Source organism: Manacus vitellinus, unplaced genomic scaffold, assembly GCF_001715985.3.
Source record: "Manacus vitellinus isolate BGI_N305 unplaced genomic scaffold, ASM171598v3 scaffold_0_pilon, whole genome shotgun sequence".
In the NCBI taxonomy this organism is placed as follows: Eukaryota; Metazoa; Chordata; class Aves; order Passeriformes; family Pipridae; genus Manacus; species Manacus vitellinus.
Window position 1 is genome coordinate 3,155,743 of NW_021938789.1, and position 13,064 is coordinate 3,168,806.

Genomic DNA, 13,064 nt, shown 5'->3' on the forward strand with positions numbered 1-13,064 from the left:
CATGTGTTTTGGTGCAAGTCAGCTTTATACTGGAATTTCCCACACTTAAGAAAGTTATTTCTGAGTGTCAGAAACATTAAGAATTTTATTATTTTGTAGCAATGACATTTAGAAGTGGGGGAAGTTAGAAAGCCAGTGTTTCTGTATTGGGATAATGATTATGGTAAAGTATCTCTGTAGGAGGCCAGGGAACACAGGTCAGTGCTTTTATGAGAGAGGAAGAGTTGAAGTTTGATATTTTTAGAATGCTAGCACTGTGCACCTTGCTGTCCTGTTTGACAGAGGTTAACTGCTGTGCCAAATGATGACACAAAGGGTTATCCCAAGCTGGAGTGAAGTGGCAAGCTGCAGAGAGGGGGCAAAGAAGAAAAAATTACAGATTGCTTTCAAATGAGAATTGGCAAAAAAGATTTCTAAACCCCTCCAGTATGTAACAGTGAAATTATTTTTTTGAAAACAGTATTTGCTGAGTTACTAGAGTAAATTTTTTTTTTAATTGGAACAAGCAGGACATCTGCTTTTCTTACTGCAATTCAGGTATCAGCCTTAGGTTTCAGTCCAAAGCACAATAAGATTGGTTGCTGAATGTTTTTTGAAGTCTGGTAGGCATGTTATGTGACCACGCTGTAAATATTTTCTTGTTTGTGGATTTCCTTCTGACTCTACTTCTGCATTCTTTAAATGATTCCATGGGTTTGGAAGACCTAATGTTCACTAGTTAAATTCTTTAGGTTCGTGTTGTAGCACTGTTCATCATCTTGAAGGCTTAGTGGATTATTTATAAATAAAATTAATTTAGTAAAACTCAGATGCAAAATTCACTTTGCTCTTGCAATGCACTTCGAGCATAAAAAGTGGAAGATTCTCACGGGTTTTTTGCATGACTTCCATAACTGAAAAAGTAATGCCATACAGGAACCTATAAATGTGCAAGAAAATAAATGGTCATGATTGTTCTTGGTGTATGACTTTCATTCATTTTGCTAATGATGCAAGTTCAGTGCTGCACAGCAAAGTTTTAGGCATTGGCAGTATTGGCAGGAAAAAATCCCTTGTGCCTTTGCTTTGGTTAATGAACTTAGGGATGACAATAGAAAACTTTGCTACCCTTAGTATTTTTGACAACTTTCAGTGTAACTATTATGTGCTCAGTGTTTTGGTGCATGTTTTTAATGATTGCTCTTCCTAAAGTTCCTGAACAGTGAAACAGAGCAACTCTGCTGCCATAGGAAGAGAAAAGGTAAAAGATACAACCTGATGCAAACATGAGTTACCTTACTAATAAACACAGTCGTTGAGAAAGCAGCTGAAGGTTTTGTTTTCAGCAGATTTTTGTGGATATAGAAGGGTTTGATAGGAAGTTAGGCTTAGCAATAGCAAAGAGAAGATCAACAGTTGGTATTAACAACAGTCAGATGAGTCACAGAAATGTAGAAAATGGAAATATAGAAAGGATTGTAGTGTGCTTAAAAGGGCAGATTTTGTGTAGTTATTTACTTGCTCTGCAGACTTGTGGATTAAGTATGTTCATATGTTCACATCTTAGTATTTATAAAGTTCATAGAGAAAAGTTGTAATAATCCCTAAAACTCTAAATTTCCAAAATATTTGTCACTTTCCATAAACCTATTTTTAATTTGCAGCTTGAAGAGAAAGCTCGACTCGAAGCTGAAGCCAGAGAGAGGGAGCATCACCAGTTGCTCGAGGAACAGAGGCGGCGTGAGGAAGAGGAAGAAGAGAGGCTGAAACAGGAATTACAGCGGCTTCAAGAACTTCAGCAGCTGCGGGCTGTAAAGAAAAAGAAGAAAGAACGAAGCAGTAAGGACTGCCAGAAGGTGGACATGCTCACTCGAAACTGCCAGGCAGTGAAGGAACCTGTCCCAAACGCACCCGAAGACATTCAGAATGGTACACTTGAACAATCAGAAAAGATTGAAACCTCCGGTTCACTGTCGAGACACGTGAACCACACAGAACAGAGGCCAGTTCTAGAGACGGGCTGTGAACTATCCAGTGTAAACACTAGAGACTCAAAGCTGCTCTATCAGAAAGAGGGCAGTGTAAAGCAGCATGAGCCCCTCTCTTTTCTGCTTGATATTATGCATCAACATAAAGAAGGAAACAGCAAACAGAAACTAAAGCAGATAAACAAATCATGTGTTGAGCAAGTGAAAAAGCCTGTTGAATCCCCCAAAGCAGCTGAGATTCAGACTAAAACCAGAAACCAAATAGAATCCAAAGCAAAAGCAGCAGAGCTCCCAACACTCGCAGAACCTAAAAAGGATGAGAAGAAAATGAACAATAACAACAAAAAACAGTTGAACCATGTAAAGGAAGAGAAAGCACCCATAACAAGTGAATCCCCTTCACCAAGTGAACAGCAGCAAAATAATAAGCTAATACTTGCAGATTCTCCTCAACCAAAAGGCAAGAACAAGAAAAACAAGAAGAAAAAAGGGGACAAAGTCAACAATTCCATTGGTAAGTGTGTAAGAAAGTTGAAGAACTTGGGTTGTTTGTATTGTTACCATTTAAATCCAGAAGTCTGACATCTTTATCTTCAGACCTTTCTGCCAATGTAAATTTGAGAAATGTGTCAGAAAAACTCAAGTCATCAGAACTGTAACAATTAAGAGATGGATAGAGTTCTAGTAAAGAGGTGTAGGATATTTTCAAAAATTAAATAGCAGGTTTTGTGTGGGGTTTTTGTCAGTTAAGAAAGCCAGTCTTCTGGAAAGCCTGTCTTGCTTAAAATAAATATATAATTTAATTCAATAGTATGCTGAAATCCATTTTGAATTTCTTCAAAAGTGAGGTTGTTTTTCATATGGCATAGTATAGTATAGTATGAAGTTGATCTTATTCTTTAAGCAAGAGAAATAAGGGGATTCCACTGTCAAAGAATGGTCATTCATGCATAAATATGCATTTTTCCAGTGGAAATAATTCCTTTCTTATATTCATTACATTAACAGGTAAGTAAATAAAAAAAACTAATTTACTGTTTTTGCCCAAGTGAAAAGTTGCAGTGGATTGTTAATTAGTTGATAATATTGTGTTCTCGTTTTAGCTTGTCATAGTAAACAGAATTTTTTTATTTATCTGATAGAAAGAATAAAACCATGGGAGATTGAGTTGACTCAAGCAAGTTACATTGAAAAATTTTATTTCCAGCTTATTCTTTGTTTGCCTGAACACATCCAAAAGCTAATACCAGAGCTGAGAAGCATGTGCAGTGCTGCCTGGTTGGCTTTGTCAGCACACCAGTTAAACTGCCGTTCTCAGGCACCAGGTTATTCCTTATTCCTGCACATGCTTGGTCCCTGCTGGGACTGCCAGTCGAGGTGGCAGTTCTGTGGTGTGGACATGGCTCTGCTCAGAGCACCGGGTCATTCCCCTGGGATCACCTGGTAGCCGAGTGGTAACCCTGCAAAAATGAAATGATGGCAGTTCTTGCTGCCGTTCTGACTGATAAGCACATCAGCATAGCAGACCTTAATCCTTCGGCAGTCTCTGCCAGAGTTTCAGAATATTTGTTTGTTAAGCTTTGTTACAAAAATGTAAACCTAATTCATGGTTGTTGGAAGTGCTAGGTGTAGAACCCAGCTTTGCTTTTTTTTGTGGTTTCATGGTTGGGTTGGGTCAACCCACCAGTCTTTCTTTTTAAATCTTATGTTTAATGTTTCCATTCCATGTCAGTGGAGCAGCAATACAGCATTAAACCACTGCATGGAACCATTTTCTCTGATACCTTTAGTTCTTGTGGTGTGTTTGGGGTTTGGCTTTTTTAATTTACCAAGAAGAATGTACTCCAGTGATTGGAGCAAGATAAAGCTCCAGAACTGGGAGCAGAAAGAGGAGACTGGAGACATTTGAAGGAGAAAATATTGAAGAGGGTGGTGGTGATGGAGGGCATTTACTGTAGGAGAATGCAGGTACCTTCCTGCATCTTGTCCTCCTCCCTGTCCCCAGTGTTGTTTTCTGCTGCTTAAATCAAGTATACTTACAGTTTCTGAAAGTTAATGCTTAGGTGTGAAAAAACACAGGGACATGTTTCTGAGAGAATTGTGCTGCTCTCTCTGGAGTTGGGACTGGATTTCTGCTTTAAGTAGTTCTGACTTTGGAGCTACAAGAAAGATACTGTAATATACATTTTTTTTCATGTGGTTGTAATTCTTTTAAGACATAAGGTTGATGTACAAAATTAGCAAAGACACAAAAAATGAACTGAGAAAAAAATTGAAAAGTTGGGTAATTGAGAACATGAAGAGGAGGTAACAAAGCTAGGGGGTTTTAACTGGGTTTTAAAATGAACTGTTAAAGCAGTGAACATTATTGCTTTTGGTGGGATCTCTGTTTCTTAAAAAAATGTATTCTGGCAGAGTATTTTAACTTCTTGTTATAAAGAGGCTGAAGAAAACTAGGAGTGTTAGGGAAACCCTGTGTTTATAGGGCCTTCTGCTTCTTCAGAGTAAGTTAAACAGCAAATACATGCAACTTTTAAACCACCAGAAGTGTCTTTAGAAGAGTGTTGTCCATTCTCATAATCTCAAGGATTCTGGGGTCCAGGTGTGTATTTGGTGGTTTTGGTTAGTTTCTTTGTCTCAGCCTTTTTGGAATGTTTTGTGAAGCAGCTTCAGAAATGAGATTGGAGTATATATGTGGTCACAAAAGAAATTTCAAGAGGAAAATGTTCAAATTGATTTTACAAAAAATTATGCTTTCTGATTTATTTCTTTTTAAAGTACAAAAGAGAACCATACACTGAGCTAGTACAATATACCAAGAGACTTTTATGGTGACTTTTTTGCTATAGCTGAGACCTAAATTCAGGTCATATATTAATGTGTTAAATGTGGGGGGGTTTTTTTAAAAAAACAAACCCTAATGGTAGCTAGCATGACTTAAACTCTTTCAGACACAGCCTGGTGATCATGTCCCAGAGGGAGTACAGCAGCTGTAGAAACCCAGAATTCTTAAAGTATTTTTCTATACAAATACTATTTTAAAAATATTTCCAAAGCTACCTTTTTAGTAATAAGATCAATGAATTTCAGACATTCAACAGGTATCTAATTCATTGAGCCCTTTGGATAATTTGAATATTGTCACGCATATTCCAGGTTTATGGTATCTTTTTGCAACCCATGAAATCAGTAAATTTACTGTTTATTAATCTCTTCCTTATTCCCAGTGTAACTCCTTAAAGACTGGGCAGAGATACTAGTATAGGGGTTTTAAGAAGTGTCTTTTTAATTATAAATATGTATTATTAATTATTAATTCAGCTTAAATATGAATAATCAATAGTCTACAAAGTTCAGTCAGTTCTCCAAAAACATCTTCAATGCAGCTTCTTCAAGCTTCTTCCTCTCTCCTTCCCCCCTCCCCATGGAATCTATCATAGTGTCATCCTTTTTCTTTGTAGATGATGTGTTTCTACCCAAAGACATTGATCTAGACAGCGTGGAAATGGATGAAACAGAGAGAGAAGTGGAGTATTTTAAAAGGTAAAGTTCTGTAATCTCTACACATAAAACTGTTGTTGCTTCTTTCCATATGTCATGGTTGTAAAACAAACAAAAACAACTCCAGCACACCAACCCACAGTTTAATAACTAGCTCCTGGCAGAAAAGCCTGTGTTGCACTGTGTGTAACATAGCAAATCCTGTTACAGTTGAGTACTGAAACAGTCACCAGAGCTGTGATCTGTGGGCACAGCTCATAGCTGAATAGCACAAATACAGAAATGAGTGCCAGAATTATCTGTGTCCCCCCCAGGTTCTCATCGAGGCTTTAGAATATTCTCTGGTAGCTTTCTTTTTTTTTTCAAAATAAAGTTTGCATGAATATTTCCTTTATTTTCCACATAGGCCAAATAACTGATTAGTGTTTAAGAAAAAAGAAAAGAAAAACCTAACGTTATTTTAACTGCTGAGCAAATAAAACCTTACTGTTTAAATTTCCAAACAGATACTTCAGAAAGGTTTGTTCCTTGTTTTCTTCCTTGTTTACAGGAGCTATTAATCAGAATTCTATACACAAAGTAGAGATGATATAACTGTGGGATATTAATTTATGCAAATCATTAAGAAGGGATGCTTATCATAAAATCATAGAATGGCCTGGGTTGAAAGAGACCTTAAAGACCATCTAGTTACAACCCCCTGCTATGGGCAGGGACACCTTTCACTGGATCAGGTTGCTCAGAGCTCCATCCAGCCTGGCCTATTACAGTGACAGTAAAAGAATAGCATGAACCTTTCCTTGTGAAAGCTTTTTCTTCTGTGCATTTTGGTTGATTTGGGGATTTATGCATCGTATTGAGAGTTGGACTTGATCCTTGTGAGTCCCTTCCAACTCAGAATGTTCTGTGATTCTCTGATATTAGTTACTTTTAAATTCCTCAAATATAAGGAGACAGCTCATGTTTAAATAGTGTAGCACATGTTCTCCTGTAGCACTAAAGTCCACTCAATCCACACAATCACTCAGTTTGTGTTCTTTAATGTTGGCTGAGTGTGCTAATTTCCCATTAATACATTTAGTGAGCCTTTTAGCCAAATCTGAAAAGTTACAAATAACTCAGTTTGCTGACTTGAATAATTCAGGACTCAACAGTATTATTTCACAAAGCAACAAAAGCTATTTGTTTAAAGGATGAGTTTTTTAAGCAAGGACTTTCAGCATCAATTTCTCTTCTAAATTTATATAGTTTTCATAGCCTTTGTGCCTGGGGTGTAGTGTGTGTCTGGGTCTTGCAAAAGAACAGAATACAACTGCTGCTAAGTATTACTGCAAAATGCATGTATCTGATTACTTACAGAGCTACAATGTACAAGATGATGAAATTTTCACCAGTGCATGGTCTCTAGTCTCAAAAGTTATTTTTATGAGTGGTGCCAATTAAAGGATTTTTTTTTTAAATGGGAATGTAGGTTTTACAAGTGAAATACACTGTGTATTAGACACTGCTAGTGTTAGTATAGCATAAGCCTTTGTTATGGAATATTCTTAGCTTCATTCAAGTTTGCAGTATCTGTAGCAAATTTCTTTTTATCAGTTATTTACTCACAGTAGGACGAATGAAACAGTGTCTTGTATTTGAAGAAGTGCAGTTGAATTTTGGAGATAAACTTGTCAAATGTGATTCCAGATGAAGAGTTAGCACTTTAAAGTGGATCGTTTTGTGTTCATTCAGTGATTGGTGTAATCTACTCCTTTCCTGTCATCTGTTAGGAATTGTGTGTAACTGTCCATTTTTTTAATGTATATCTGCTTAGAAAAGGTTTCAGAAAAGCCCTGATTGATGCTGTTTTAGGGGAGAAAAACATGTACTTAATGCCATGAAGGTACTTTTAGTATATAGGTTTCTCTATAATTTGCTAATTCCCAGCATAATACTTTGAAGACTAGTAACAAGGCTTGTTTTAGTAACCCACCATGGCACTGAGCTGCACAGGCCCACTGAATTCATACTTTTTACTGATGGTTTGTTCATTCATCTTTTCTTCTTGACTTGTAGTGGCATAATAGATGGATACTTTAATTAAACTCTGACATCAGGATTAATATTGCAAACTCCTTCCAACTTTAGCATAGAAAGAACAAAATAAGCCTAGTTTTAACCTTCCACTGTACCTGTTCTATTGTGGTCCTTCTGTCTGCTCCCCTTTTTTGGCTTTCAGTTATTACAGAAGCAGTAAAGCTTTCAAGAGAGGTTTACACTACTTTAATGCAGTCATGCAGCCTTTAGCCTAAATCAGCTACACCTTGCCTCGATAAAGTTCTTCAGCATGAATTAACAGTAATGAAAGGCTTGCATGTGGCAACCTTTTCCAGTGTTCTTCCATAAATTGTGTTCAGTGAAAGTGAATAAGTGGATTTTTGTTCTAAAGGTGTTTTTCCAGACATGTTGGGCTAGTTATCCACTGTATTATAGACAGGCCTCCTTTCCCTGGGTCTTTGTCTCACATGTAACTTCTCTGTGTTAAGGAGAGAAGCAGCAGTGTCCCATGCCATTGGTGATGCTGCTTTACCCACTACCTACCACTCACTCAAGTGGTAACCTTTCAGAGGTTTTTGGTGAATACAGTGATGCCGTCTCTGTTTCTGGTTAACTCACTTCTGTGCCGCTAAATACGCAGCATTCCTTGCTACCTCCTTCACTTACTCCTGATAATACAGTGATGTTTAAAGTTTGTGATGTATTTGAGTGATGGACAAGTGATGTTTTTCAGGTATGATTTTTTAAAGAGGTTATGTCTTTCTGAATGAGAGCTCCTCTTCAAAAGAGGGATAACACAGGAGTTTTGATTTTGTGTATATTGATTTCAGTTTATCACTTTTTTCTTTTCAGATTCTGCTTGGATTCTGCCAGACAGACGAGGCAGAGACTTTCCATCAACTGGTCCAATTTTAGCTTGAAAAAAACCACCTTTGCTGCACATTGAAATGACACAAGATGGGGAGGGAACCCTGCAGGAATCAATGAACGACAACTCCACTTATCTGTCCTGCTGTGCTGAGAGCTTATCTGGTCTTGAGCCAGTGCTGCCTTGCCTTGTCCCCAGTGCTGTGTGGATCTGCACTGAACCCTTTGGCCTGATAATTCTTGCGGACTGAAAAATTGCCACTTTCTACCTGAATTTGTTAGCTTGTGTGCTTGTAGTCTGTGAGTGAGACTTACTTGATTGTAGCTGTATGCCGTTGGAGTTGGAACAATAGCTCTTTTCCATCTCCTTCTGAATGCCTTGGCCTCAAAGACTTTAAATTGCTTAGGCTTGGGTGGAGGCCAAAATACTAGGTTGCATCATCTGCAGTGGCTCCTGTCACTTCTGCATCTAGCTATGTTTTGTCATTCTGACTCCTGACAAAGGAATGGACCTAGTCAGTTGTGCTTTCATCTGCTCCAGAATTCTCCTGACATGACTTCATGAAAAAGAGGCTCTTATGGGACAAGTATTCCCTCAATTCTTTCACAATCTACTGTTTAAGAGTGTACAAGTTACGCTATTTGTGTTTTGATTTTTTTTCCTGACTTGTAGCCAGCTTGTGTAAGAATACTTGCAGAATGAGAAAATTTAAAAAAGAACAGTACTCACACTATCAAATCTGTTATAGAGTGTATAATTGTATTAACACTGAAGCCTAACTGGCTACTTTTTTAACATATTGTTAAGTAATATTAAAATCATGTCTTTCTTTTTGAAAGATGGAATACATTAGTATGGCAGACAACTTGTGTCTTGCTTTTTTCCTGCTTGGGTGGGGAAGGGGAAGAAAGAAACCTACAGAAAAAAAGTTTTCTAAACTAAATTTCATTGTGTGTCAGAATTGGTCAGTGAATGCTAATTAACTTTTGCATATTCTTTGTTTGCCAGCTCACATAATAGGAAAACTGCTGTCTGCTAGAATGAGAAAGGCTCCTGCTGAATTGTGGAACTAAGTTTCTGTGAATTACTTTAATGTTTCTATTTCAGTGGATAATTGGTGAGAAACAAGATAATAGAGAAATTTCCAATTTAATATCAGTGCAGAAGTGAAGTAGGTAGGCTCAGTGCTACTGTCATGTAAATAGTTAACAGTATAGTGATGTTTTACAGTTTCACAGTATGCCCAGTGAGAAAGAAGATAGAAGATAGGTCATTTAGGAATTTGATCTGTGTAAAGTGCACTTGTAGAAGTTTTTCTGATACTCTTTTCAGAATAAAGACAACAGAAGTGTTTTTACTTCTAGATGACCATACCATGTTGTAAGGTGGTCATCTCCTTTTTTCTTTTTTTTCTTTTTTTCTTTTTTAAGAAAAAGGAATTTCCACTCAGCACATATTTAAAAGTACAATACAGCTTCAAAGCCCATTAATATCCTTTTCCAGAACCATTCTACAATTTTCTTTCTTCTACTTGTTAATGCATATTTTTCTGTGACCCACACAACTTCAGATCCTTCTTTTTAGTTCTGGAGCTCCTCTCCCGGTGTGTGCTGCTGGTACAGAATATACTTGCTCAGCTTCTACCCAGCCATTGTAGGTCAATGAACCCTTAGTCTGTTTTTGTAGACATTTTGAGAACAATACTTCCTCTCAGAAGATAGTCCCAGGACATAAAAGGGACAACTTCTATTATGATTTTTCAGCTTGAAGTTGAATAGCTTAGCCTCACTCTTTTAGCAATGCAGTATTGTAGTCTGTGGACTTATTTGTTTGTGCTGGAGGAAGAGCAGCTCAAACCTAAAAGGTAAATATTTATACCACTTAGCACCAGCTGTCCCTGCAAAACTGTGTGCTGTTGAAAATACCTGCACCAGTTAGTGGAGAAGAATGAACTTTGTCCACTTTAGTCCATGGGATTGTGGAGGCTTGCATCTGTTGCAACCTGAGTTAGATCTTAGGTTTTTTTAATGTATGTGTGTATGTATATATATATATATTTATGTATGTATGTATATATATAAAAGACTGGAGAGGCTTCTCATGTAGCACAGTGAGTGGGGAAAAAAACTGTTGTTAAAACAGTGGAAGCTGGATGTTTGTGAACCCCCACTTTTCAGACCTTTTCAGTTCTGAGCCATAACACAAGATGGCAGTGTGTGTCATCACTAAGTCAACAAATCAAGAGGTGGGATGGGAAAACTGTTTGATGTCACATGGGTGAATATTGGTGCAGATCCCATCTTCTCTAGAGTTGGAATGCTTTGAAAGTACCAAGATTTTTAATGGTGCTAGAAAACTCATTTAGCATTTGTTTTCACTAGGAATTGGGTAAGAAAATCAGCTTTATTCTCTACTAACAAAGCTGTTCAATGAGTGATAATAGGACTGCTTCTCTTTATTTTGAAATCCCGGTTTAAGACAAGAGAAATAGTACTTTTGCATCTGAGGAATATATGTGTGTATTTGTAATATCCTTCAGAGATATTTGCCTTGTGCTTCATCATGGAGTGTTAGTACAAGTGATGTGCTTCCACACACTACACAGAAAGCACCAAGAATGAGTCTCCATGGATCTGCTGTTGTTGCACCTTGATGAGAAGTTAAAGGCAAATCATATTTTTTTTAATTTCATAAGTGAAGATAAGCATTGCTTAGTCTTGGGAGCCAGGAGATTTGAAAGGAGGTTGTAGTGAGGTGGGAGTCAGTCTCTTCTCCCAGGTAACAAGTGACAGGATGAGAGGAAATGGCCTCAGGTTGAGCCAGGGGAGGTTTAGGTTCAGTATTAGGAAAAATTTCTTCACTGAAGGAGTTGTCAAGCATTGGAACAGGCTGGCCAAGGAAATGGTGGAATTACCGTTCCTGGAAGCATTCAGAAAACATGTGGGTGTGGAACTTATGAAAATACTTCAGTGGTAACACGGCAGTTGGTAGGATTGAGGTTGGACTTGATAATCCTAGAAGTCTTTTCCAACCTGAAGGATTCTATGAATGTACTGGCTTCAGTTCTACCACTTTAGTGGCCTTGGGCAAATGAGTTAGTTACTGTGACTCCACTCATTAAATGGTTTTATTGAGGATTTGCTGAATTATGACCATGTTTCTTAATGCCTAAATTAAATAAGTAGTGATGTGAAGCCTGAGGTACAACCTATTGGAAGCTTTAATGTTCTACACTGATATTTGTGTGGTTCAGATCCTTTCAATCCAGAACAAATACGTTCAAAGCTAGCTCCAGAGGAGACAGCTATAAATAATACATCATGACTGAGTAGATTAGAGTTCATCATAGGAGTTGGAAGAGGGAGTAATTCCAACGTCGAGAGTGGCCTACTTTGATAGCTGTAGTGTAGCTTATCCCCCTATTCCTTACTCATCTTAACCTGTATGAAAGATGGTTATCTAAGTTCTGGAGGTGACTGGTGGCATATCTACTTTATGCCTGTCTGCTGATACCAGTGCTGCTGAATCTGAGGGTGTGGTACTGTCAGGCATTTCCTTAATGAAAGAGGGCATAATTGCACAAAATGTGTGTGTTTGGAGCAGTGTTGATTTTGGATGATCTAAGACAACTCTCAGACAGGGCTGTCTTATCTCTACTTGGCATTCACTATTGCTGCTTCTGGAAGTAATGTAACTGAGAGTTCAGAAGTCTTCAGCACATTTTTTTTTGGTGTGGCATCATTGGTACTTAAAACTGTGAAGCTGAGGTTCAGCATGCTGGCGACACAGATCTCACCATAGCCTGAGAAGAAGATTGATGTGTTAAAAATTAATTCACATAGTGACTGCTGAGTGTGTGGGCGTGTGGTGTGCTTGCTGCTGTTCAAAAACGCTTTGCAAGTTGCCTTCTGTTTCAGAGAAAGATTAGTTTACCTTTGCTTTAGTATAGATTCTGTTGTATCATAATAGAGAAATTGATGGTTCCTGGAATAAATGTTTACACTTAATAGTCAAAATTTCACACATTTTCCAGTACAAATGAAGGTGTGCAACTTGCAATTGCAGAAGCTGTTCTAAAAAAAGAAAAAAAAATCTCTGCTTGCTCTGTTGTAACATACATCTCAGCAGGATTAGGTGTGCAGTATCTTTGTTGTCTTTGACTCTTTCTAAACCTCCAGGAAATCTGAAGACTGAAACCTTCGATAGGGGAATTCTGTGAACTAAAGTCACCGAAGTGTTGATTTGTGATGTCTCTTTTCCTCTTCCTGTCCATCAGAATGGACTTTCAAAAAAATTCCAGTCTTCTTAAGTGCCTTCCTAATGGCCAACAACTTGTCTATCTGCTGTTACCCTATTCGTCATTAACTGAAAATGTTAAATAATCATAAAAATGTTGTATTTTATACTGCTGCTGCAAACAGGTGATGTAAGTGAACTGACGCTGAAAGGAAGATGTTTTTCTCTTCTGTTTTCCCCACTGAATGAAGAAGTAACAATTCAACCCTTTGGACCTTGTTTCTGTTCTTCACAGGTCTGGGTATTCAGTGTCAGCTTTGCTGATGCTTTTAGCTGTGCAGTTGGGCCTCTCCCAGCTCGGTGCTTAAGGGATATGAAAGAAACCTGTTGATGCATTCTGGATCTACTGTTGAAAAACATGCCAGGTAAACCTGTGTTTTTCTCTGACTGCT

General features: G+C 37.8%; 1 protein-coding gene across 4 annotated transcripts in view; it reads left to right on the forward strand.

Annotated features, from left to right (window-relative positions):
- FAM193A (family with sequence similarity 193 member A) overlaps window positions 1–9,225 on the forward strand; it is a 45,391-nt gene extending 36,166 nt beyond the window's left edge. For all 4 annotated transcript variants that reach the window (XM_018088802.1, XM_008920931.2, XM_025896359.1 and 1 more), the window contains 3 exons: window positions 1,644–2,481; window positions 5,429–5,510; window positions 8,361–9,225. In XM_018088802.1, the coding sequence (XP_017944291.1) occupies window positions 1,644–2,481; window positions 5,429–5,510; window positions 8,361–8,454 (1,014 nt within the window). In that variant the 3' untranslated portion in view covers window positions 8,455–9,225. The remainder of the gene's footprint in view (window positions 1–1,643; window positions 2,482–5,428; window positions 5,511–8,360) is intronic.
- The last annotated feature ends 3,839 nt before the right edge of the window (window positions 9,226–13,064 follow it).